This window comes from Squalius cephalus (assembly GCF_949319135.1).
Source record: "Squalius cephalus genome assembly, chromosome: 11".
NCBI classification, from domain to species: domain Eukaryota; kingdom Metazoa; phylum Chordata; class Actinopteri; order Cypriniformes; family Leuciscidae; genus Squalius; species Squalius cephalus.
The window spans coordinates 24714214-24739267 of NC_137132.1; the positions used below are offsets into that span (position 1 = coordinate 24714214).

General features: G+C 40.8%; 1 protein-coding gene across 1 annotated transcript in view; it reads left to right on the forward strand.

Annotated features, from left to right (window-relative positions):
- col4a3 (collagen, type IV, alpha 3) overlaps nt 1-25054 on the forward strand; it is a 46113-nt gene that overhangs the window by 18913 nt on the left and 2146 nt on the right. The window contains exons 3-47 of the mRNA XM_079887146.1: nt 2363-2452; nt 2895-2939; nt 3035-3079; nt 3266-3328; nt 3446-3499; nt 9409-9435; nt 9555-9629; nt 9772-9834; nt 9927-9962; nt 10325-10372; nt 10548-10622; nt 10750-10794; nt 10895-10957; nt 11234-11278; nt 12301-12354; nt 12564-12605; nt 12799-12880; nt 13355-13390; nt 13478-13642; nt 13759-13848; nt 14118-14213; nt 14375-14445; nt 14605-14793; nt 14923-15091; nt 15466-15558; nt 15650-15754; nt 15968-16062; nt 16394-16541; nt 16700-16813; nt 16955-17122; nt 17242-17331; nt 17445-17579; nt 17744-17842; nt 17920-18009; nt 18121-18260; nt 18373-18499; nt 18655-18735; nt 18893-18994; nt 19072-19119; nt 19210-19395; nt 20011-20141; nt 23740-23812; nt 23934-24005; nt 24140-24265; nt 24354-24452. Coding sequence (XP_079743272.1) covers nt 2363-2452; nt 2895-2939; nt 3035-3079; nt 3266-3328; nt 3446-3499; nt 9409-9435; nt 9555-9629; nt 9772-9834; nt 9927-9962; nt 10325-10372; nt 10548-10622; nt 10750-10794; nt 10895-10957; nt 11234-11278; nt 12301-12354; nt 12564-12605; nt 12799-12880; nt 13355-13390; nt 13478-13642; nt 13759-13848; nt 14118-14213; nt 14375-14445; nt 14605-14793; nt 14923-15091; nt 15466-15558; nt 15650-15754; nt 15968-16062; nt 16394-16541; nt 16700-16813; nt 16955-17122; nt 17242-17331; nt 17445-17579; nt 17744-17842; nt 17920-18009; nt 18121-18260; nt 18373-18499; nt 18655-18735; nt 18893-18994; nt 19072-19119; nt 19210-19395; nt 20011-20141; nt 23740-23812; nt 23934-24005; nt 24140-24265; nt 24354-24452 — 4090 coding nt within the window. The remainder of the gene's footprint in view (nt 1-2362; nt 2453-2894; nt 2940-3034; nt 3080-3265; nt 3329-3445; nt 3500-9408; nt 9436-9554; nt 9630-9771; nt 9835-9926; nt 9963-10324; nt 10373-10547; nt 10623-10749; nt 10795-10894; nt 10958-11233; nt 11279-12300; nt 12355-12563; nt 12606-12798; nt 12881-13354; nt 13391-13477; nt 13643-13758; nt 13849-14117; nt 14214-14374; nt 14446-14604; nt 14794-14922; nt 15092-15465; nt 15559-15649; nt 15755-15967; nt 16063-16393; nt 16542-16699; nt 16814-16954; nt 17123-17241; nt 17332-17444; nt 17580-17743; nt 17843-17919; nt 18010-18120; nt 18261-18372; nt 18500-18654; nt 18736-18892; nt 18995-19071; nt 19120-19209; nt 19396-20010; nt 20142-23739; nt 23813-23933; nt 24006-24139; nt 24266-24353; nt 24453-25054) is intronic.

Here is a 25054-nt window from a genome sequence, read left to right on the forward strand (position 1 = left end):
CAAACTCGTAGTAGGGCGAATCATCCCGATAGCAAAACGGGGGGGATGCCCCATCAAATCTCGCGAGAATCACGACTTGCATTACGGCACGACGTCACATACATCAACAACATATGAAGCAGACTCTATGAAGGACACTAGCACGCATTTCAGACGTGAATCATGGCAGAGTCGACGAAGAAAATGAAGAAAGCGCGGTCGGAAGAGTGCAGAGACGGCTCTGCGTGAGTGGTATTTACGACAGTAACGTTAAATTACTCCTCAGCGACTCTAGAGGTCGCTGTTTGAGAAAAACGGAAACTGCATAGTGTGCCTTTAATGATTAACACATGTGATGATAAAGTAATGTCCATGATAAAAAGTGGGAAACTGAAACAAAGGAACATAGGAACTACCGAATACAAACTAGAAGTCCATGAAAACAAAACTAAGAACAAATATATCTGAATATGTGAAACACTCACCTTTAAATCAAAATCGACAATTCTAATATTTTTGTAATATAATATTTCATTAATTATTATAATTTTTTTTTTTTTTTAAATCACATGCCCTAGTAAAATTTTATCAAATTAATTTCCCCTCCCCTCGATATCTCTTCTCTGATGACATGTTTACTGGCATGTTTGACAATTTGATAATAAACCCTTGTGTCTTCCACAGAAAATTCAACAGATTTGAAAGGGGTCATGACAGGGATTCATTTTTTTTCCCACAAAAAAACAAACAAATATATATGCGAAAAAAGCGATTATTTTCGACTTTCATTCTGACCATCTGTCTGAAATGGTCAGTTTTTAAGGGGCAGCTCCTTTAAGGCCTGTCAGTAAACGGCCACTGTTATGACTGGCTAAAGTCACTGCATAGGAAACAGTATCAACGCCCATTAGCTATTGCATATGAGTAAATGTTTTGAAAGCATTTGTCATATAAATGCGTCATTTACAGTAAATTACGGATTTATATGACACATTTAGTTGCGGTTTATGATGCAGCTGCTGTAAGATCCAATACAGCTGACTGCTTTATCCTTCAACAAAAGTTATGAGAACTCTCCATTGCACTTTGCCTCGATAACAAAACAAAAGGCTCCGAACAAACATATAATCTTCCGATGCGATGCGGTACACCATTACAATAAACCATCCACTTGTTCCTGATGCTGCGATCCTTCTGAAGTCTGTACAGAGACGCAAATGAGCTGTTTAAACTGGACGCATCAAAGCGAACACTCTTTCACTTGTCCTCTTGTCGACAGAATCAAGCGTGTGGAGTACGTCAGAAATTGGACACGCATCTGTATGCTGTATCCAGTTTACATCAGTGATTATAATGGGTTACTTGCTTTTTACGCGATGCTCACATCCAGTGTAGGCAAATGTCAGCTGTTAAGCGACTGAAAGCCAGTGGGCGGGGCCTGTGGTGCGATGATGTATGGGATGATGTTCGGGATGATGTTCATCGATGTCTTGCTCTGGAGGCAGGCATATGCAAATAACTTTGCCTGTGTCTGTGACATCCAAATGAGCTTAAAATTACTTTTAAGCTATAAAACTTGCAGTCCCAGGGTGTTTTAATAATGGTACCTCTTATATTTCAAAATATCAAGGCAAATTTGATTTCTCATGTCAGGAACTCTTTATATAGGCATCATACACTTGCTGTTTTTTGTAGTTACAGAGAAAACTGGGCATCATAGAGTGAACGACTGAAGATCACACACTGAGATGGGTCTGAGATGTTCTGAAAACGACAAACTCACATAGAAACGTGCCCCATTACGCATGACAAATGAAAACAATATGTGTTCTGAAAATCGGATAAAAGTATCAAGCATGCTTGATATCCTCAGACTTGATAGAATCATAGGCTGAAGCTAAAACATTTAAAAAATAAAGTCCCTGCACATCATATTTCTGTCAACTCTGACTGCCCAGAATCTGCAGAGCGGCTTTGACTTTTGGCAGCTATAGTGTTGTCGACTCTTGACCAAAACGGGGCAAAAATCTCAGCAAACAATGTGTAGTGTATTCCTGCCTTTACTGTGTTTTAAACAAACATGTTACTCAATCATGCAACACAAGCATCAAAGTTACAAATACTTTAGTTTAAAGTAGCTGATAAACCAACACACTCTCAGGCCAATTTGTATCTACTATATTTTGTTTTGCAGAATTAGTGGCTAATTCTTATAAATTCATATGATCTCATTTGTACATTTTTGTATGATCTGCTTACCCCTCACTGACAGTTACTTACTTTTTTTTTTTTTTTAAATCACATGTTTTTATACATATAAAATAATTTGTCAAAATCTCAATCTCTCAATGAGCTACCGCTGCTTTATCTGTCTTCCTCTCAGGGTCAGATGGGGGATCCTGGTTCGGATGGTGTAATGGGAGTTCAGGGGCATCAAGGAAAGGAAGGCCCTCCTGGACTTCCTGGTCCAATTGTATGTAACATACGGCTGCTTTACAAGCACACAGTTTCAAAATATATCAAATGTATAAAATATAATGTTCTAAATCTTACACAAGCTTTTAGAGGAACAATATAGAATTTCCCCTCTATTTCCTCTCCGCTGCTTATAGAGTTTTTCGTTCTTTGCCATTCACCTACAGACAAACATATTAAGGCATAACTGTTAAATGATGACCTTATAGAATTTGAGACATTATTACTGCAATATTTTTGTGTAAGTCCATTGTGAAATTTGCTATATAACTAAAATATGCTTTACTTTTCATTATAACATGTTGCCATATTCTTATACTGAGATTGAGAGTATCTTTTTGACATTCAACAACACAAACACATTGATTGTTGTATAGATTCTGTATTAGAGCACTGATTAATGTTGATAAAATGTATATATATTTTTTTTTATCACACAGGGAAACATGGGAAGTACGGGCATGCGCGGACATAAAGGTTCTAGGGTACGGAGTGTGTGAGTGTGTAAATATATTTCCGGTGACACTTGCAGTATAATTGAACACTAGCCAATCTCTCTCGTTCTCATTCTCTCAATAAGGGAACTTCAGGGACGCCAGGATTCTTTGGCCCACCGGGACTACCGGTAAGTTTTGAGAATAGTTTTGAGCGCTCATTGCTTAATAACTTGCATTAGAGTGTATATATCCATTTCTGGCCAAAATGCTTAAAAGAGGAAACCAGATGCTATGTCATAAAAGTTACTTTTTTATGACGCCATCATTGCTGCTTTGCTAACATTTACAGAGAATATCATGTTATCCTCTTTTAGGGGCTCCCTGGGAAAGAGGGGCCGAGGGGGCCTCCTGGTCTCCCAGGATGCAATGGAACAAAGGTAATCCAGAAGAATGGATCAGTATTTGTGAATAAATTGTTATTCCTTTAACTACACTAAAGCCCACCAACTGACACCGTACTAAAGGTCACTGTCAAAAAAAAAATTTTCTTCCAGGGTGAGCCTGGTTTCCCAGGCTCAATAGGCCAGATGAGACGTCCTGGATGGCAGGTGAGTTCTGAAAATGAGTATAATATCAGATAATATTAATGTAACGGTTGGCTGAGATAGCAAAGTGAACCCAGTTGCAGTGCTTTATTTTGGGAAATAAAAAACACAATTTCTTTGAGGTGGGAATGAGGATACAAAACACATAAAAGTTAAAATCACATCCCAAATCGCATACTGTCTGAGTAGGTACATTTGAATTGGAATTGAACTTACTTCGCTATGATACTTCTTTGAATGCACACTTCAGAATCTAAGCAGAAATGGCAGATCATCTGGGGACTTTTTACTGTTTTTCAAATACTATGTATTCTGACCATAGACTGTAAAAAATATGGATAAAGCGTCTGTGACGTCACCCATAGACTTTCTGAAGAACGGGTTTGAAGCATAGACTGTAAAAAAATATGGACGTAGTGTCCGTGACGTCACCCGTAGGTTTCTGAAGAGCATTTTTGAAGCCTAAAGTGGGCGGAGTCGGCCGTCGCCATCTTGGCCTCGCGTCACCTTGCGTCACTCTCGGATAACAGAAAATGGGCGGGGCGTTGGTGGAGCTGGAGGAGCCTGGCACGCTCGCGGCTCACCGCTCGGCGTGATCGAGTTAGCTCAGGCTTGGGAGGTAATGCTATATGCTACTGAAAGTACCAAGTCTGCGACTGCACAGGGCCTCGCGCTAAAGTGACAGTTGATGATGTAAAGCCAATTAAAAGTTCCTGTTTTTGCCCTTCGAAATATTATTAAAAGACATGGCTACAAGTGAGACTGTGTATCGTGATTCTGTACTATTCTGCTAGTTGAAAATGTATTATGCAGTAACTATTACTCTGAGAGAGTGTGTGTGACAGTGATTTATGTGCATAACAGTTACATGTCAGTCACTCTTTTTTTTATAGTCTATGGTCCGTCAGCGCGGCATCGCTCGTCAAGTTCGTAGAGAGCTTATTCAGTCCATTTTAAATTCTGATTTTGGCCGCCTCTCAAATGGGTTAAACCATAGATACATTACCTATGAAGTTCAAGTAAATGCGCTAGAAATCCGCGCTCATTCAAGGATGTACATTTATTGCATGGACGGAGAAAGCGCCGACGCCTGCAGGATTTCATCTGACTGTACATAAGCATATTATAATCAGTCTGTTCCGTGAGAGCAGAACGAACGAGCCTTTATAGACGTTTTTAAATCTGAAAACTCCAAAAACCAACGAAATTGTCAGACATCCATTAGTGCATGTTCACAGAGGAAAACAACTGAAATACAGCGCTGGTTGTTGACAACGACGGAATCCAAAGCCGTGGGCGAAGTAATGGGTGTATTAAATTGTATGAAATAATCCCGAAAAAAGCACAAACACTGCAGAGATGACAAGTTCAGCAGCTAAAATTTGCTGAGGTGAAGTGAGTAGTAGTGACGCGGCTAACAGCAGACAAACGGCTAGCATTGACATCAGCGGGAATCCACCTGTCACTCAAAAGTGGACACACCCTTAATTATGCAGAACTTTAAATATTAATCAACTAAACGGATGAGTTATAAAAAAATTCACCCCCCTCACAGTTGTTATGAAGGGCAAAATTAGCTGTATAGACCAAAGCCACATAGAGAACCAGGCTGTAAACATGTTTTTTTCTGCTGTAAAGTTGGTAATTTTAACATGGGGGAGATACAGATTTGACTCACTTGTGCAGCCAGCCTCAAGCGGCCAGTCAATGAATTACAGTTTAACTCACTTCCGTGTTGGTTTCAAGAGAGAGATGGGGAGGGTGCCGCTTGGTTTGAAGCCATTTATGGGGGGTATGGGCGGCGCCATCTTGGAAAATCTCGGGAAATCCTAACCCCGCCCACCTTCTGGCCAATCCATATATGGGTAAAAGGGCGGGCTTTGTGTGAGACTGGAAGATGTCATTTTCGCGTGAAGAAAGCAACATAAACAACAATGGATGACATACAGCAGATCTTGTTCTTGCTTCTCGGCGTGTTTGTCACAAGAAGCCAAGCGCCGACATTAGGCGTTTCTCGATAGCAAGTACGCAAAGTTCGGACTTAATTGCCAAGTCCGACTCAGGAGAATGACTCCCGAGGACGCGAGTCCGGTTATTCTGCAAATGGAACAGCGCGCGTCACTCAGCTCGCTCTGCTACTCCGGTTATCTCTGTGTGTATATTTTAGGCAACAATAAAACGAAATATGTTATAAAACACCACACTGCCTCTTTTCGTTTTAATTTAAAGAAATCTTAAACATTATAGCCACACAAATGTGGTTCAGGCAACGCGTATTGATTATATTCACTGCATATAACATTAGCCTATTTATAACAAAACGAAATATAAAACACAACCCTGCCTCTTTTCGATTTATATAATATAAAAATATTAAACATTTTAATATGGTCCAGGCAATATGTGCATTTGTACTAAACAACAGATGTTGCAGTAAACACCATTACAGACCATCTTCGTTGTATTAAAATTTAAAATGACAAAACTCAACCCAGTCTCTTTTTGTTAAATTTCAGTTTTATCAATATTAGCCATTATAAAAGTATAATAAGTAAAAGGTACAAGAAGCTATACAAATAAAGCAAACAATTCAGTCAAACATACAAAGTCAGCGCTCTAGTCTAACCACACAACGGTAAAGTTAAATAGCTTATAAAGTTATGAAACTTCACTTAGCCCTCAGCCAAAACGATTGGCCAGGGAACAAATTATAGATTCACGAGACCAAAGATCGCCCGTTAGATATACACAAGACGAATTATATCTCATGTTTAACCACTACAGAGACGCCAGAGTCAGCGGCAAACGTCAGAACGACTAGCCGAGGACAGGCTGTTACAGGCGGGGTACATGAGCGCCGAGCGCCCGGTGATTGCCTGGATCTCACAACCTGGATCAAATTTTCATAAATCTTTATAAATAAACCACAGATTTGAGTTTTAAACTACATTCTCGCCTGAAAAACTATTAAAACTACATTTCATGATACAGAAACAGTAGTATTATATTTCAACTGTAAATTAAAAAATGGCGCTTCTTATGTTGTCATTCTCCTTGGCGCAGCCTATGCTCATTATCAGCTGTCAATCAAGCTGTCAATCAAAGTTAACCACGCCCTTATTTGTCATACATTTTGGCCGTTTCTCAATATGCGTTCTTGTCTGTACTTGTGTTCTTGTGGACTTGTGAAACGTCATCAGTCGCTACCCAAGTACTGTCCCAATACACAAGTTTGCATTTTGGCAAGAACGGTTAAAAATCCCGGAAGTGTTCTTGACACGCCCATTTTACTTGTGTGAACTTGACGGCAGAAATATCCCAGCATTCATTTCGGCATTCGAGGAAGGAGAGGCAGGTCAATACAAGTCGTTTTTCTACAATTTCGTACGCTATTTCATCACTAAATTCACTTCTGAGAACATTTGATGCGAGAAATCAACTGTGTAGATATAAATATTGGCATTTTTACGAAAATTTATGGCGAATCGAAAATGTGCTCAAACGTTTTCGGAAGTGAGAATCTCCATAAGAATAACGGCCAATAATAACGTCAATAATTCTCGTTATGTTTGGGTACTGCAGACGGCGTCTGTGCGGGGGTATTATTGCGCAATACCAGCAAGAACACATCGTCTCTAACTGTCAGCAGCGTTCTGTGTGCTCGTCACCTTGTGAGTTCATTCTTCCAAGAACAACTAGCAAGAGCGTTCTCCCCAAGAACACAAGTCCGTTCTTTGCATTCTTGGTTTTGAGAAACACCCTTTATATCTAAATATGATCTAAACTAACGAGTTAGAAAAAAATTCACCCCCCTCACAGTTGTCAGGCACTCGGAACCTATCGAAAAATACAATAAAAGTCCATTGTACCAACCTGTAAAAACATGAACTTATGCTGTGAAAACTGACATTTTAACATGGGGTCTATGGAGATTTGCTCCCTTTTGGGACCTCCCTCTAGCGGATTTTCAATGTATTGCAGTTTTTCGCACTTCCGGGTAGGCTTCATTTTTCAGATTAGAATGTTGCCCCTTGATTCTGAAAAAAAAGATGGACGACACCCCTTCGCTCGCTTCCATTGATGATTCTGACCAAGCGTGCCGCACAAGCCCTGAAAAGTGAAGCCAAAACGTCTCGATCGCCCCCTGGTGACTGGTCCTAGTATAGGTCATAAGCCCCGCCTCCCCGTGTTATTCAACGGGACGTGAGACCAACTAAACAATTAAATTACACTTAAAATATCTTTTTTCCAAAGGTGGTTTCTTTCATTTGCTGTTATTTTTATCACGCTGATGTAAGTTCAAGTGTCTGTTTCAAAAATAAGTTGGTTTTTAGTTAGTTACGTGATGCGGTGGTGTAACGTCATGATTGACAGCTGTGATTGACAGGTTCTCTGAGCGAAGTAGTCACTGAAGCACCAACGGACATTTTTTTCGGGATCTTAGGAGGACTGAGGAGATTGTATTTACTTTATTTTAACAAGCCTCTTGTCGTACTGCAATCAATTTTTTAAAAAGTGTGCAGAATCCACTCTCTCTGCGAAAGTGAGGGCGGAGCGTTGATTTCGCGGCTTTACTTCCTGCTCACTACTGCGCAGGTCTGGTCCCGAGATCGCTGCGCAGACTCAAGTTCCAATATGTCAGCGCCATATCGGGACTCTGGCGGCTTCAGTTCTCATCAATGGAAGAGAGCGAAGGGGCGTCGTCCATCTTTTTTTACAGTCTATGATTCTGACATACTAATCTTTTGGCGTACTGTTCATATTGTTATGATTTGGTGTTGGTGGAGTGACAGCATTCAGCAAAGAGAGTGAGAATCAAAAAGAAGTTCATTGACAATCATAATTGAAGGTCATAGTCCATACCAGGCAGAGGCTCAAACACAGCACATGTAATCAGTCCGAACACACATACAATCCATGAAGGGCAAACAGGAACGAGGAATCCAAGACTCAGGATGCAATAAACATAAAGACAATGCTGACAGAGCACATGAACCAAAACAAACAAACAAGACTTTATAATGAATGCAGGGGAAAAGGCATTTAAATAGACAGGGTAATGAACTAAGAAAACAAGACATCTGAAACAGATTAAACTAATAATGAGCAGAGAGTTCTGGGAAATGAAATTCGGGAATAACAGAGTTCATGGTGAAAGTGAGGCTGCCATCTGGTGGTACTTAAGGGTACCGCAGCTGACAGATGTTACAGTATATTAGGAAAGTAAATGATTTCGGAGGCAGCGTAAGACCTAATAAATAACTATACAATGTGGCTAAAACTAAAAGAGCAGCAGGTGTCAAAAAGGCTCTATTACTATTTTTACCAAAATAAAATAATAATTTTTATATTATTATTATTATTATAGCAGGAAAAGTAAACCAAATAATATATTTATTTGTATATATTTATTTTATATGAAATACATTTGAATATGCAGGAAACAGGAACAGGAAAAATGGTAATTTCATAATAAAAGTACCTTAACAGAAAATGCTAAGCTACACCGAACAGAACTACAAAGTGTAATCAACATGAAAACAAGAAGATGTAATCAATATATGTGTACATTTTCGTGTTCTATTTATGTTTTAATCATAACATTCAATGCACAACATATAATTCACAATGTATTAGAAAATTCTGAAACCTCCACCTAAGTGGCACACAGAAAGACAGATGTCGGTATGAACCTCTCATAAAATGCCATGGAATGATTACTTACATGCTATATAGACGTTTTCTATGTTTATATTTTCATTCCTTAAAGATTAAAATGTGGGTGCTGTGGGAAATGAAAAAAGTAAATGCTCTTGTTTTTCTTTGGTACTTTTTGCAATGTGTAAGTCTCATTTGAGCCTTACTCTGATTAAGGCTGCTAATTTAAAGCACAAATTTGTTGTTGTATTTAGGGAAGACCAGGAATCCAAGGACCTAAGGTGTGTTGCATTCGATTAACTTCAGTCCTTTAAGAATTGTTTGCTAGCTTAATTGCTCATTTAATATAAAATGCTCACACGTATATTATAATATTATGATGACCTTAAATTATTTTTAGGGAGATAGCTATTTCTTCCCACCCTCCGAACAAGTGAGAGGCAGGTGTGGTAATCGAGGCAGAGATGGAGATAAAGTAAGAAAATTCATTATTAGTGAAAAATTCAGATTGAACATTTGGGCAAGCACTTTGTTTATTACTTTATGTATCTTTAATGTAATTCCATATTGTTGTGTCAGTGTTTTGACTGAGATTCTGATTGGTTGTTGATCTACAGGGTCCACTAGGATTGCCAGGATTACCAGGACCAGTGGGACCAGAGGGGCCTAGAGGTCCACCAGTAAGTTGTTCAGTGCTTTTATATCCTCTCATTATGATTAATATCATGATTACATTATTCCTGTATTGATTTAACTCTGTAATTATTTTTAGGGAATAGAAGGCATTCCTGGATTACAAGGAGAGAAGGTTAGTTCTGTTTAGCTCATGATAAAATGTCAGGGCAATGTCAAGAACCTGGTATACTTAATTTTCCTCATTCTGCTCTGCTTGCACACAGTTGAGTGTGCAAGCCATAGACATCGGTGCAAGCCTTTCGAAGTATACTTCTTTGGCCGTGAGCGCGTGCACAATGTCTAGTGGACTTTGTTTTCAAGCACTCAATTTACTTGCACATGCTCTGTTGTATGCGCACAGTCCGCACAGACCGTGTGTGCGAACGTCCACGAACCCTCCTGATGATGAATGTCGTCGGCAACGTGGATGATCGAAGCATACTTCGGCCTTTAGTATGTATGTTTGTATGTGTAACATTTTTGTGATAAATATAGGGTCAAGAGGGTCGAACCATGGGAATACCTGGACCCATGGGTCAAAAGGTCAGTATTTTCATCTTTACTTTTGAGCTTTTGCTTATTCTTACAAAACATGTCTGACACTTACAGTATATGAATGTGTAGGGTAAGCCAGATGAATAATCTGATTTAAATTGAATAATGCTCTCTATAAACTGATTATATAAACTCTAAAATTCATTGCGGGGCTCTTTTGTAGGGGGAGAGAGGACCACCTGGTGTACCAGGACAAAAAGGTGTAAAGTTATTTGTGAGAGGACCAAAGGAGCCTAAGGTAACATTTCCCATAAAAGTAATTCATTGGAGTTTTATTTATTTATGTATTTCAAAATCCAGTTTTACACTCTAATACAAATGAGTGATTTGAGTTTTGTGAAAAATCACTCTCTTTTTGGTTTCAGGGTGACAGTGGGGATTTTGGAGACACTGGATGCCCTGGGTCAATTGTGAGTAATCAATTGTGTTTTTTCTTCTGCTGTTTAAATCGTTTATTTCATTGGGACTGCTTTAAGTTACTTCATAAAGCCCAACTTCTGTATTCTGCAGGGTCGTCGTGGTCGTCCTGGTCCTAAGGGGCAGAAAGGGGAAAGGGGAGAGCCTGGGGGTCCGGTAAATAACTAAATAAAGAGAGAGAGAGAGAGAGAGAGAGAGAGAGAGAGAGAGAGAGAGAGAGAGAGAGAGAGAGAGAGAGAGAGAGAGAGAGAGACAATGGAGACTCATTCTCTCCCAATTTGTCCTTAAACTTGTTCTCATCAAGTTCAAATGTTTGGCATCAAACAAGATTTAAAATAGATATATTTAAAATGTCACACAGCAATAATCCTTATATATATATATATATATATATATATATAACAATTTGTAATTATGTATTGATTTTTTTAGGGGAAACCTGGAAAGGAGGGGCTGCAAGGAGAGTTAGGCTCTAAGGTAAGCATAACATATTTTTCAGTGGCCCATCAGAAAAAATTCAGGCAGTTTTTGGTTTTTAAAGGGGCCATGACATGGATTTTTTGTTATCTTAATATGTTCCTTGAGGTTCAATTTTAGGTTTTGAGGTTTAGGAATTTGAGGTTTTTTTGCATACTAGAAAAACTAATATGCAGGAAAATTATAATTTTCAACCTTCATTCTGACCCTCTGTCTCAAATGATCAGTTTTTAAAGGACAAGCTCCTTTAAAGGTTTGTCAGTAAATGGACGTGTCGAAGCTAACATTCTTTTTACTCTTTGTCCTGTTGTCGTGTGAAGTGCTTGGAATATGTCAGAAATTGAATGGGTATCTGTATACTGTATCCAGTGTAAACAGTGACAGTGATTATAACGGGTTCTATTTGCTTTTGTATAGACAGATGTTATCCGTTAAAGTCACCATGACAATTCTTCTTATTCTTTTTTTTATTCTTTAATTTTTTTATGGAGTATTGCAGCTTTTATTATAAATGTTTTATCCATGCACATAATTTCTTTTTTAAATTAATAATCATATTCTTTAATCAAAATAACATCCCCTCCTTCTTCCAGCGACAACCTGTCTCTCACATGAGATCACAGCAATAGCAAAGCACAATTCAATTCCAGATGGACAAAATCAAGTCCCGCCCTCATTTTTTCTTGTTCGAGAAGCCAGGATAGAGAATATAGATACGGATATATGTTCACACTACCAGCGACTTTGTCACTGCATGTTGCTAGTTGCCAGAGGTGGATAAAGTATACAACTTCCTTACTTGAGTGAAAGTACAGATACTACTGGTCAATACTCCATTACAAGTAAAAGTTGTAAAGACCGATTTTTACTTAAGTAAAAGTACAGAAGTACTTGATTTTAAAAATACTTGAGTATCAAAAGTAAATGTCAATGCATTGTTTTATTATTGTTGCATTGTTACAGTACCTTATGTCGATTAATAGATATTTATTATGACCAAGAGTTTTGTTTTTTCTTCCTAGGGAGTGCCTGGAGATGTGGGATATCAAGGAGCTACTGGGATAGCAGGGGAAATGGTATCTATCTGTCTGTCTGTTGTGCAGTCATGTGCTACATACCATGTAGGGTTCGGTCTTACTTTGGTTGGCATGCCAAAATTACAAAAAAAGTGCAGTTGAACAGTGCCCTCTAATGAGTGGACTTTTTAAATGGAATCTCAATCTTTCTTTAAATTCTTTATACTTTAATTCATTAATCTGTTTTTTGTGTGTGTGTGTGTCTTCAGGGTCTGAAGGGTGACCCCGGTGCCCCTGGTGACCCTGGAGAGGTAGTGAAACTTTCACTTATGGCAATCTCCAGATCTCACTTTAATCACGTCATATTGCCTGTGGCAGTGAAACTCTTTATTCTACTTCATTAGCTGATGATGAAGTAATAATAATATCTGTCTCTTTACATTTAAAAAGGAATTAATATTTTTGTAACTTATTGATGAAGTGTTATTTAAATTTGTATTTTAGCTTGTTAGAATTGATATGCAGATCAAAGGTCAAAAAGGTATTCCTGGGCCACCAGGACCTCCTGGTCTACAAGGTAGTGAAGGTTAGTAATCAAATTAATTAAAACTACTTTCATTCAAAGATAACCAACAAAACCAGTTAAATATGCCATGAACTGGTTTTCTTTCATTGGTCAAAAGTGGTTTCCAACATTGATAATAATAATAAATTTAGCTTGAGCAGCAAATCAGCATATTAGAATGATTTCTGAAGGATCATGTGACACCGAAGACTGGAGTAATGATGCTGAAAACTCAGCTTTGACATCACAGGAATAAAATACATTTTAAATTATATTAAAATAGAAAACTGGTACAATATTGCTGTTTTATTGTATTTTTTAAGAAATGAATGCAGCCTTGAGCATAAAATGATTCATGTTTTAAAACAAAAATAAACCGAAATCAACTCTGAACTTTCGAATGACATTGTATGTAATAATTAGCAATAATTATTCTTATTTTATTAAGCCAAAGTATATAACCAAATGTTGTTATCTCTGGTATCTTTTTTAAAGGTTTCAATGGTTTTCCTGGACCTCCTGGTCCTCCAGGTAATTGATAGTAGTAGTCTCTTTTTTACACGCACACAAATATACACATATACAAACGCTAACTTTCTCTTTGCTCAAATATGTCAGGGACTGGCATACCAGGACCTAATGGAAAACCAGGTCCCCAAGGGTTTAGAGGTGTGAAAGGGGGAAAAGGAGAACCTGCACCTGACATCAGAGGACCCAAAGGACGTGATGGCCAACCAGGGGAACAAGGACCCCCCGGTGACCCTGGACCTCCAGGAACTCCACGTAACTGTCTTTTGTCAAAGACTGCCATCTTCAGTTTATTTGATTTACCAAGCTTGACTGTTGTGCATGACTGTTTGACATGACACTGTTTGTGTGCTCCTCTCCTGCATCCCCAGAAGTCAAAGGTCGCTTGGGACCAAAAGGGCTCAAGGGTGTCAAAGGCCTAACAGGCCCTGAGGGTCTGCATGGAGATCCTGGAAAACCAGGTGAGATTCACTCTTTTCATGGTGTATGTTAAAATAAATATGTCAGGTTCAATGGTTAAATTTATCTCATTACTACTGAAAACAACTTAGATTAATCACTTTCCCCATAATAATTATTTTCTAAGGTAAACGGCAGCATGCCACAAATGTTGCCCATATAGTTGGACCTAAAACATTCCTTTAAATAAAGTGTATGTTACATGAATGCATAAAGTACAACCAGTAAACATGCTAATCACCTAATGCTGTTTTCCATTATTTTAATACAGGAGAGCAAGGAGAACTTTGCAGACTGTGTGCTGCTTCTGCTGCTGACCCTGGACCTCCAGGACCATGTGGAGTTTCAGGCGAACCTGGAAATCCAGGTGAAGTCATTATGTAACATCTTTACAACATCTATAACAGCCTATGAGGAAACCTCCTATGGTGCATCCATATTGGTGCATCTCTGCTTTAAAGCACTTTTATATTTAATTGATTTGATTTGGTTTCAGTAACAGACCTCAAATTCAATTTCTTTGTGCAGGTCTTGGAGGAGTTCAAGGCATTAAAGGATGCCAAGGCATCAAAGGTCCAGAGGGTGCACCGGGTTCTCCGGTCAGTTTAGCTGCATACTGCCACTAAACCCAATCATCATCCTCATTACACAGCAAAAACTATCATTTGTCCACTCCCATTATGCAGTTGGTATTGCAAACAAAGGTTTCATATTCTCAAGAACAATTGTCTATGATGTGAATTAAAATGTTTTCACAGGGTTTCTTAGGTCCTCCAGGATTTCCAGGACCTCCAGGACCCAAAGGAGATCTAGGGGTGATATCTGAGATTGGGGTGAAAGGAGAGAAAGGAAACTGTGGTGAAGTTGGACCATTGGGGATAAAGGGGCAAGATGGTATGCCGGGCACCCCAGGCTTCAAAGGACCACCAGGAGCAAAAGGAAACCCAGTTAGTACTTGGAACTTGTTGTAATCATAAACTTTGAGATAACTGCTATAATGTTGGTCTAAATTTGTGTAACCAATTTTAAAGCCACAAGTTTGGATGTTGACAGAACTTGAAACTGACTTTTTCCAGAGTCCTCCAGGGCCTAAGGGCAACCAAGGAGATCCAGGGATTTGTGGGAACCGTGGCTGCACAGGTCCAATGGGCAGCCAAGGGTCAATGGGTGTCGGGCAACCAGGGGCACCTGGAGAGAAAGGATGTTTGGGAGTAGTGGGCCGGCAAGGAAATCCTGGAGAACCAGGTATGAACTGATGCAATGTATGATAAAATATGGGATGTTACTGAATAGTTTAACCCCATGAACTATGTAGAGGGTGTTGAGTAGAAAAGCTCACACTCACACCAAGCTTCAGAGGTTCTGCGTTTTTGAAATTGTTTTTGGTAAACTGTAGTTTTAAGGAGAAAATAGTCAGCAATGATGAATTTGCACATGGTTTGTCTTAAAGCATATTAAACACACTGCATATAAAAAAACATTTAAAAACTTGATTTTCACCACAGGGGGTCTTTAAAGCACATTCCTTTGTTGGAATACAAATGCAGAGCAGACACAGGCCTTCAAACAGTAGTAAAACTCATGAAGGAGAAATATTACAGTTGCATTGCATCCCACAGGTGAGAAAGGATCTCCAGGACCAGTACAAACAACACCTGGAGACCCAGGTGAGCCTGGACTGCCTGGTCCACCTGGTCTACCAGGACCTCCAGGTAAGCAGAGGGGATAAAAGACTTGGCAGATGGACAAGTAGACTGAGAACAGGATGTAGAATGGATAACCATGAATTAATGTATGTTTTAGGTAATGATGGTTGTGCTGGGGTTCAGGGATCTCCGGGATTGTGTGGTTTAAAAGGGGAGAAAGGACTGTCAATACCAGGAGTTCCTGGACTTACTGGTCCCAAAGGTGGGAAGAAACTTAAAGAAATAAAATAAGTCAACATAACCAACAAAGTTTGTTTCTGATAAATCTATAAACAGCATTCATTAGTTTCAAATTAGACCAAAAATTATGGTTTTGCATCCAATTTTCCCTTGGCTGTTTAATGTTGTGGATGGGTGACTTCTAATGGTGCCACTCCTCTCTCTCACTCATCTCAATTTCTTCTCATTGTTGCAGGTGATAAGGGTGTGAAAGGGAAGCCAGGTCAACCTGGTTATGGAAGTGTAGGCCGTCCTGGCCCTCCAGGACCACCAGGAATGCCAGGCACGAAGGTCAGAGACTTGTTATATAGTGTCCATTTGTATGGACCAGTTTAATCATGTTTTATAGTGTGTTTTTGTCATTTTAAAGCTTGACAGTGGTCACTGTATGTTTTTGTTGTACTGAAAAGTAAAAAACAGTCCTCAAAATGACACGTTTAGAACATGAGGGTGATAAAATGAGGACAGAACTTTACATCAAAGTGTTTGTCATGAAGTTTTCATCATTCTGAAGTAAAATTAGCAAAAACTAATTTAATTGAGACGACATGAGTACAGTTGTGTTTTTTTCTTTAAATCAGAATAAATTTAAATTCCATCCAAATTTAAATTTCATCCACAGGGTGAAATAACATTCGGCTCCCCAGGGCCCAAGGGTCGGCAAGGCCTGCCAGGAGATGAAGGGTGTCTTGGGCTACCAGGAATCTCTGGCCCTCCTGGATTATCAGGAAGTCAAGGTCAAAGAGGAAGGGATGGACCACCAGGAGATCGTGGTTGGTGGATTCCATGCCAATGCATTTAATTACACAAGCACAATTCTTCCCTAAGGAATATGCAATATACACAGCTATACATGCACACAAAATCTCTGTCCATCTACAGTATTCAGTATATCAGTCCATCTCTCACCTGCTCACTGTTCACACAGGTGCACTGGGTCTGGATGGTTTGCCAGGAGAAGCTGGTGTTCCAGGATGTTGTATGCCAGGAGCTAAAGGTGACGAAGGGCCCTCAGGCATCAGAGGACTAGATGGACCCACTGGTAAGAAAATCCAATATTTGTAGATATTAAAATGTATAACTAGATATTAAAGTGAATGAATTGATGACAAAGGTCACTATCAAGATACCAGTTTGTACAAATCCCCACAATGGTGTCCACTGTGACATATATTGTCTTTAGGGCGGCAAGGGCTGAAGGGGCCAAAAGGTGAAATTGGATTACCTGGAATGGGTTTACCTGGTATACAAGGTGTGTTTGGGATACCTGGGGAAATTGGACAGGCTGGTTTGGTTGGTATCCGGGGACCAAAAGGTTTCCACGGTCGGGATGGTTCTTCAGGCTTCCCAGGTACTCAACCTCCAAGTTTTTGGAACATGGAGACTGGTCAAACAATTAATGACCAGATACTATTTTCCAAAACACATCAACCAATTTAAGCTTTTTCTAAGTGCTTTGTTTTGTTTCAGGTACACAGGGAGGTCAGGGGATTCCTGGAATGTTTGGTCCACCTGGAGTAGATGGAAATCCTGGACCACCAGGGCTCCCAGGACCTAAAGGTTCAAACATACACACATACAAATCTAGCAAAGATTTTTTGTTCAAGGTGCTTTTTTTCTTTTATAATGGTAACATTAGTCATATTATAATGATGGTTATGGTCTGTCATCAGGTTTAATGGGTAGGAATGGAGTGCCTGGTGACACAGGAAAACCCGGGGAACCAGGAGACCCTGGGACCTGTGGTCCAAAGGGACTGCCATCAAATATTATGTGTCCAGGGAATCCCGGTGACCCTGGCCTACCAGGTGACCCTTTCAACATCTGGTTTCCACTTCTGTTAAATATGCAAGCCTTTATGTATATACATTCAGTTTGTCTGTTCCTCGATTCGTTTTCTGTAAGCTCAACCCTGTTGATGGAACTGCAACACTTCTCAGACATTATATTAAACATCCTCCATGTGTTTTAGGTCTTCTTGGTCTACCTGGCTCCAAAGGGGAATTAGGATTCCCAGGCAACTATGGACAATGTGGGAAGAATGGAGTTCCAGGATTTCCTGGTCCACCAGGTATAGATGCTTAAATCCAAAACCTTGCTGTCCACATTAGAACATAGTCCATATGTACAAACCTTCTTTTTTGCCAGGCCCTCCTGGTGACCCTGGCCAGAATGGGCTTCCAGGAAATCGGGGTCTTGATGGAAACTTTGGGGATCCAGGAGTTAGGGGGTTTCCAGGCAAGTTCATGAAGTTCATTAATCTAACCCTTGTTTCAACACCATGATGCTTCAGATGTATTTTCCATAAGCCATTTCACATATGCAAATGTGTGTGTGTTTGTCCCACAGGAGTGAAAGGCCTCAAAGGTTTACCTGGTGTTCGTGGGGGGACTGGGACTCCTGGTGTCCGAGGGCCAAATGGACCAAAGGGGATCAAAGGTGAACCCAGCCCCTCTGGGCCAGGGCTTCCAGGACTACCTGGTGAGAAGGTATCAATTTCCATAGTTCATTTCTCATTGTTGAAAAAAGTGGCATTTGCCTTTTAAGGCAGGACCCTAACCCAGTACCCACTCCCTTGCTTTCTTTTTCTTATTCTGTAAGGGTGAGCCAGGCTCTCCAGGGGATAGAGGGGAAAAGGGTGACAAGGGTATATGTGGGACAAATGGTCTCCCAGGTTCCTCAGGGGTTCCTGGGGAAAGAGGCGAAACTGGAGTACCAGGAGATCCAGGTATTCATTTATACAGTACAATTGAATCCTTTTAATTCAATACTCATTGAAATATTTTTGATTACATAATTTCCAATATATTTATATATATTCATCCCATAACTTTCTCAAAGACACATGAAGTATTATCCTGTTATCCAATGTCACATTGTTAGGACCTCCAGGAGCTACTGGTGATGAGGGTTTAGATGGGCTTCCAGGTCCACCTGGATGTGAAGGGCCCTCGGGTCCACCGGGTACGATCCAATTCTAGCATTATATTATCCCCTTCTGTTAATTGCATTGTAACTTACAGTACATATAACACCAAGAATACATATTCTGTAAAACATGATGAAATCACACTACTGGTTTGTTGTTTTTTTCCAGTCATATATCTCTATGTTTATTAAGGTGTTCCTGGTTCAGCTGGAGATCCTGGGTCTTCAGGATTGCGAGGAGATATAGGCAGAGATGGCATTCCAGGATCTGCTGGAGATAAAGGAGATAGAGGGAGTAAGATGTCACATACAAACACACACGTTCAAATGAAGGAATATTCTAATTAATTATTCTTGATTTTGTTCTTTTAGGTACTAAGAATGGGGATCCTGGCCCACCTGGCTTCAAGGGTGAGAAAGGTAAGTCCACGATTAGAAAGCCTACCCTTCTAACATGCAGATATTAATCACTTATCCATGCTAACACTTTATGTGTATGTTTAATTTCAGGTACTAAAGGCTGTTCTGGACCCTCAGGGCCATCTGGGCCACCAGGTCCCTGCGGTCCAACTGGAGTTACTGGTCCTCCGGGAAAACCAGGAGATATGGGGCGACAAGGGTGCCTAGGTCCACCTGGTGTCTGTATTAGTGGTCCAAAAGGGGAGCGAGGACCTAATGGATTACCTGGCCCACCAGGTGATTAGTTGTTCTTTATAATGAGTAATGTGCTTTCTTACTATTGATAGTACCAAGGGTTAACATCTCTTTTAAATCCTTTACCCCATTATACTTGCTTTGCTTACGGACATGAAAGATACCTCAAATTATCAAGTGTGTCAGAGAGAGGTGTGCTATTGCTTAGCTATTGCTAAGTGGTCAGACTTCCCTGGTGGAGACTTACCCTGATTTTTACTTTGTGGATGATAAAGAAACATAGAGAAAAACATAGAGACTTGGGGTGGGTTATTTTGTAGGTCCAAAGCAATGACATAGCAACCACCTAAAGGCCCTAGATACCACAATAACACACTAAAAACCACTCAAGACACTGGCTACCACCAGCAAAACCCTGGTATCGTTGTAGTGAGTTTTTGTGTGTGCACTCTTTAGGTTTGATATTAATCTAATTGGAAATGTGTCCTGACAATGCATGTAAATAAATAGACTAAATGTAGATTCTTCATGAAAAATGTCATATTTATGGTTCTCGCAACATCTATAGTGCTTAGCAGCCTGCTATTGTTTACTCTTAACCTGCTATTAATTACTGATCACATGTCTTCTGTTGTTTTTGTGTATTTTTAAATACAGGTCTCAGAGGACCATGTGGTCCTCCTGGTGACCCCGGTCCAGGCCTAAAGGGAGATAAAGGCTGCGACGGGCCCCAGGGACTTGTGGGGCCACCCGGTTGTGCTGGTGATCGAGGTGTTCTTGGTGAACCAGTAAGTGGTCAACTAGATCTCTATCAATTTATTGATATTGTTACGGACTGCTCGGAGACACGAAGGTAGAGATCCAAATGCAGCTTTAATGAAGGGGCAATCCAGACACGTAATCCAATAAACAGGCAAAAGGTCAAAACACAGGTAGGCCGTCCAAACAAACAAAACAAAACAAACAAACAAACAAACAAACAAAACAGGCAGGGGTCAGAGGCAAGAGTAATCCACAGAACAGGCAAGAAATCCAAAAACCAAGAGACAAGAAACCAGGGAAAACGCTCAGGAATGCAGTGCAACAACATACAAAACTTCGCAGTGAGTGATGGGGTGAACCAGGCTTATATGGGGTGAACTAAACAAGAAGATGAGATACAGGTGAATGTGATAATGAGTGCTGATGAGTCCAGGCAGAGAATGATGGGAGATGTAGTCTGTGAGTGAACATGAGAGTCAGGTGTGGAGTGCCCTCTGGTGGCTCTCAAGGGCACTCCAGCTGGTTATCGTTACATAGCCCCTCCCCAAAGAGCGGCTTCCAGACGCTCCAAAACTGTCCAGGTGGGAGGTGGCCCGGAGGCGGATCCGGGGGCGGGATGGAGGGCCAGGTCCGTGGAGCGGAAGAGGACCTTGAGACTGCGGTAATACGGGAGGCCAGGACGGAGCAGGCAGTGCAGGCGACCAGGGCGGAGCAGGCTGTGCAGGCGACCAGGGCGGAGCAGGCTGTGCAGGCGACCAGGGCGGAGCAGGCTGTGCAGGCGACCAGGGCGGAGCAGGCTGTGCAGGCGACCAGGGCGGAGACGACCCTTCAGGCGGCCAGGGAGGCGACGACCCTTCAGGCGGCCAGGGAGGCGACCATGGCACAGGAACAAACACCGGCTCAGGAACAGGAACAGACACAGGGACAGGAACAGACACAGACACCGGCTCAAGGACAGGAACAGACACCAGCTCAGGGACAGGAACAGACACCGGCTCAGGGACAGGAACAGACACCGGCTCAGGGACAGGAACAGACACCGGCTCAGGGACAGGAACAGACACCGGCTCAGCGGCGACCATCTTGTCCGAAGACACTGGCTTGGCGGAGACCATCTTGTCCTGAGACACTGGCTCGGCGGCGACCATCTTGTCCTGAGACACTGGCTCGGCGGAGACCATCTTGTCCTGAGACACTGGCTCGGCGGTGGCCATCTTGTCCGAAGACACAGGCATGGTTTCGGCCATCTTGTCCGAAGACACAGGCGTGGAGTCGGCCATCTTGTCCGAAGACTCAGGCGTGGAGTCGGCCATCTTGTCCGAAGACACAGGCGTGGAGTCGGCCATCTTGTCCGAAGACACAGGCGTGGAGTCGGCCATCTTGTCCGAAGACACAGGCGTGGAGTCGGCCATCTTGTCCGAAGACACAGGCGCAGAAAGAGGAAGAGGAAGAGGAACAGATTCAGGCTCAGTATCAGGATCAGATTCAGGCTCAGGAACAGATTCAGTCTCGGCGGGACGAGACTCTTGACGGGTGGACGTGACGTGAAGCTCAGTCTCTGGATCGGCAGAAGTGACGTGAAGCTCAGTCTCTGGATCGGCAGAAGTGACGTGAACGGGACCAGCGATGAAGAGGGCTCTGAGCTGGACAGGACCAGCGGCGAAGAGGGCTCTGAGCTGGACAGGACCAGCAATGAAGAGGGCTCTGAACTGGACGGGACCAGCGGTGAAGGCTCTAGCTTGGTGGGCATGTCGCTCTCAGTCTCAGGGGCGGCGGGCATGACGCATACTGCCTTGGCTTCGGCAGATCTGGCGTGAAGTGCGGGCTCGGCTGGACTGGCGTGAAGTGCAGGCTCGGCTGGACTGGCGTGAAGTGCAGGCTCGGCTGACGTGACGTGAAGCTCTGGCTCAGACTCGGCAGACGCCAAACTCACTGAAAAATGTGAGCCGCTCAGTTGCAGGGCCAAGTCAGTATAATGTTTCAGAGTCCAGCTAGGGTGATGCAGTGGCATAAAGGAACTGAGCGGCTCGGATAGCCCTCCACGAAAAAATATCATCAGGCATATCTCATCCATAGAAGTCAGGTGGGCAAGCTCCAAAAAGTCAACAATGTAATTCTCAACGGGTTGCTCTCCTTGACGGAGACGCATAATCTTGACTGCTGGATTCATGATGACGATCGCTGCTGGATCTTGGTGCGGCGAAGTTTTCTGTTACGGACTGCTCGGAGACACGAAGGTAGAGATCCAAATGCAGCTTTAATGAAGGGGCAATCCAGACACGTAATCCAATAAACAGGCAAAAGGTCAAAACACAGGTAGGCCATCCAAACAAACAAAACAAAACAAACAAACAAACAAAACAGGCAGGGGTCAGAGGCAAAAGAGTAATCCACAGAACAGGCAAGAAATCCAAAAACCAAGAGACAAGAAACCAGGGAAAACGCTCAGGAATGCAGTGCAACAACATACAAAACTTCGCAGTGAGTGATGGGGTGAACCAGGCTTATATGGGGTGAACTAAACAAGAAGATGAGATACAGGTGAATGTGATAATGAGTGCTGATGAGTCCAGGCAGAGAATGATGGGAGATGTAGTCTGTGAGTGAACATGAGAGTCAGGTGTGGAGTGCCCTCTGGTGGCTCTCGAGGGCACTCCAGCTGGTTATCGTTACAGATATACTGTTGGCTTTTATGAAGTTGTTTATATTTAGATTTTTAGATTTAAGTCTGCAGAACCAGGAAGAAATATTCCATAATAATTACTGTTAGCTGAAGAACCGCCATTTTCAAAAGCATTTATAGTTATTATTTAGATTTGAAAATGTGAATCTGTAAATTACTATTACTATACTATTACTATATTACTATTTTGCTAATATTTTGAATTGGATTTTATTTTTATATTTTCATTATTTGTTTCAGTTAGTTGCCAAGGCAATTTTAAGTTCAAGTTCTTCATCTAATATTTATATTTTATTTTATTTCAGATTTATTTCAATTACCACTAATAATGATTTTTAATAGTTTGACTTTTAGTTTGAGATTTATTTAAAGGCCCCCTAAAACCAAAATGTTTTTTTCTTTGTTTTCTCGTTGAGAATTTTTTCTCAACGTTTTTTAGCTCTTAGTATGAATATGTTAGCCTTAAGGTTATGAATGAGCTGGTTTGTTCCAAAACAATGACAAAATTCTCATTTAGGAGATATAAGCATTCAAAACTTACAGTCTCTCACTTCCGCTTAAATGAATCACAGATTTTTATGACACCACCGCAGACTTAAGCTTCTCATCACATCTTCTATCTAATCAAATGCTCTCTAGAATCTAACGAATCATCAGCGCTCAGATTCGCTTCCATGGTGCTGTCAAGAATGACTTGTAGTCTGTGAGGTAAACGCTATTGGCTTTTTGAAAAGGGGGAGGAGTCATTCAATATGTCCTGCCTTAGCTTCCTGTTTCAGTGGAAATTACGTCAGCGCAACATACTGTACAAAGCTGCGTGTTCCAAGGCAGTGGGCCTTTAAAGCACTGATGTGAATCTGATTCACATAGAATGTGTTGTTGAATAAATTGTGGAGTTTGTTTGTTAGATCCAGACCTGAGATAAACTGTAATGTTTTCAGGGGAGAGATGGATATCCTGGTTTCAAGGGTCTGAAAGGAAATATGGGGCCATTGGGTTGTGTTGGAGCGGTTGGTAAGAAATCTTAATTAAATTGGAATTTAATGAAATGAAAATAAATCTTCAATTAGTTAAATAGAATGACTGGTAGATAAATATTCATTTTATTTAAAGTTTTTCTATACTTGCATTATAGGCCTAAAAGGACATTGTGGTCCAATTGGGCGTCCTGGATTAAAAGGTTGTAAAGGACCTCCTGGAATTAAAGGTATATTTTATATACTGGTATACTAACATATTAAAAAAGAAGCCATTGCAGTTTGTTGTGTCATATATATATATTTATTATTTTACGAGCAAATCTGAAAATGTTTCCCCTCTTTTTGTGTAATGATTATTTAGGGCCAAAAGGTTATGATGCTGTGGGTGAAGCCATCTGTAGCTGCGGTGACCCTGGTTTGCCTGGAAAAGTCGGGGAGAAAGGAGAACCAGGAGAACTTGGACCTAAAGGATCACGAGGTCCAGAAGGTACAACACCACAAACTCAAATCATTATCTATTTTTCTCTGATGTTTAATGGATACATCTTGTATTTGCATAATTCCCCACATTTTAGGAGCGCAAGGTCAGAAGGGATATACAGGTGCAGACGGAGGTGTTGGACCACAGGGGAGCCCTGGACCGAAGGGAGACACTGGCCCACCAGGACAACAAGGTAAGTCTTAGAGATAGTACGCCTAGAAGTTTGGACTTTACTATTTGAACTAAAGCTAATTGTACACTACCATAAAAAAAAAATTTTGGTTGGAAAGGTTTTTAATGTTTTTGAAAGAAGTCTCTCATGCTCATCAAGGCTGAATTTATTTATTTAGTATTATGATTAAATATTATTGCTATTACAAATAACTGTTTTCTGTTTAAGTACATTTTCAAATACAATTAATTAATGTGATCAAAGCTGAATTTTCAGCATCATTACTCCAGTTACTTCAGTGTCACTTGATCCTTCAGAAATCATTCTGATTTGCTGATTTGATGCTCAAGATACATTTCTTATTATTACAAAAGTTGAAAACGGATGTGCTGCTTAATATTTTTGTGGAAAATCTATATCAAAATGTATTTAAATACATTTATTTCACACTAAGTATACTACAAATCCATTAACATACATTGTATTTACTGACATATCGCTTGACAATTATTGATATAAATATTATAATAAAACTTTATTTGGAGTACTTCTTTATTGCACAATGCACATTTCTTAATATTAAGCCTAAAATGTGTTTTAATATCACTATTACTAAGGATAGT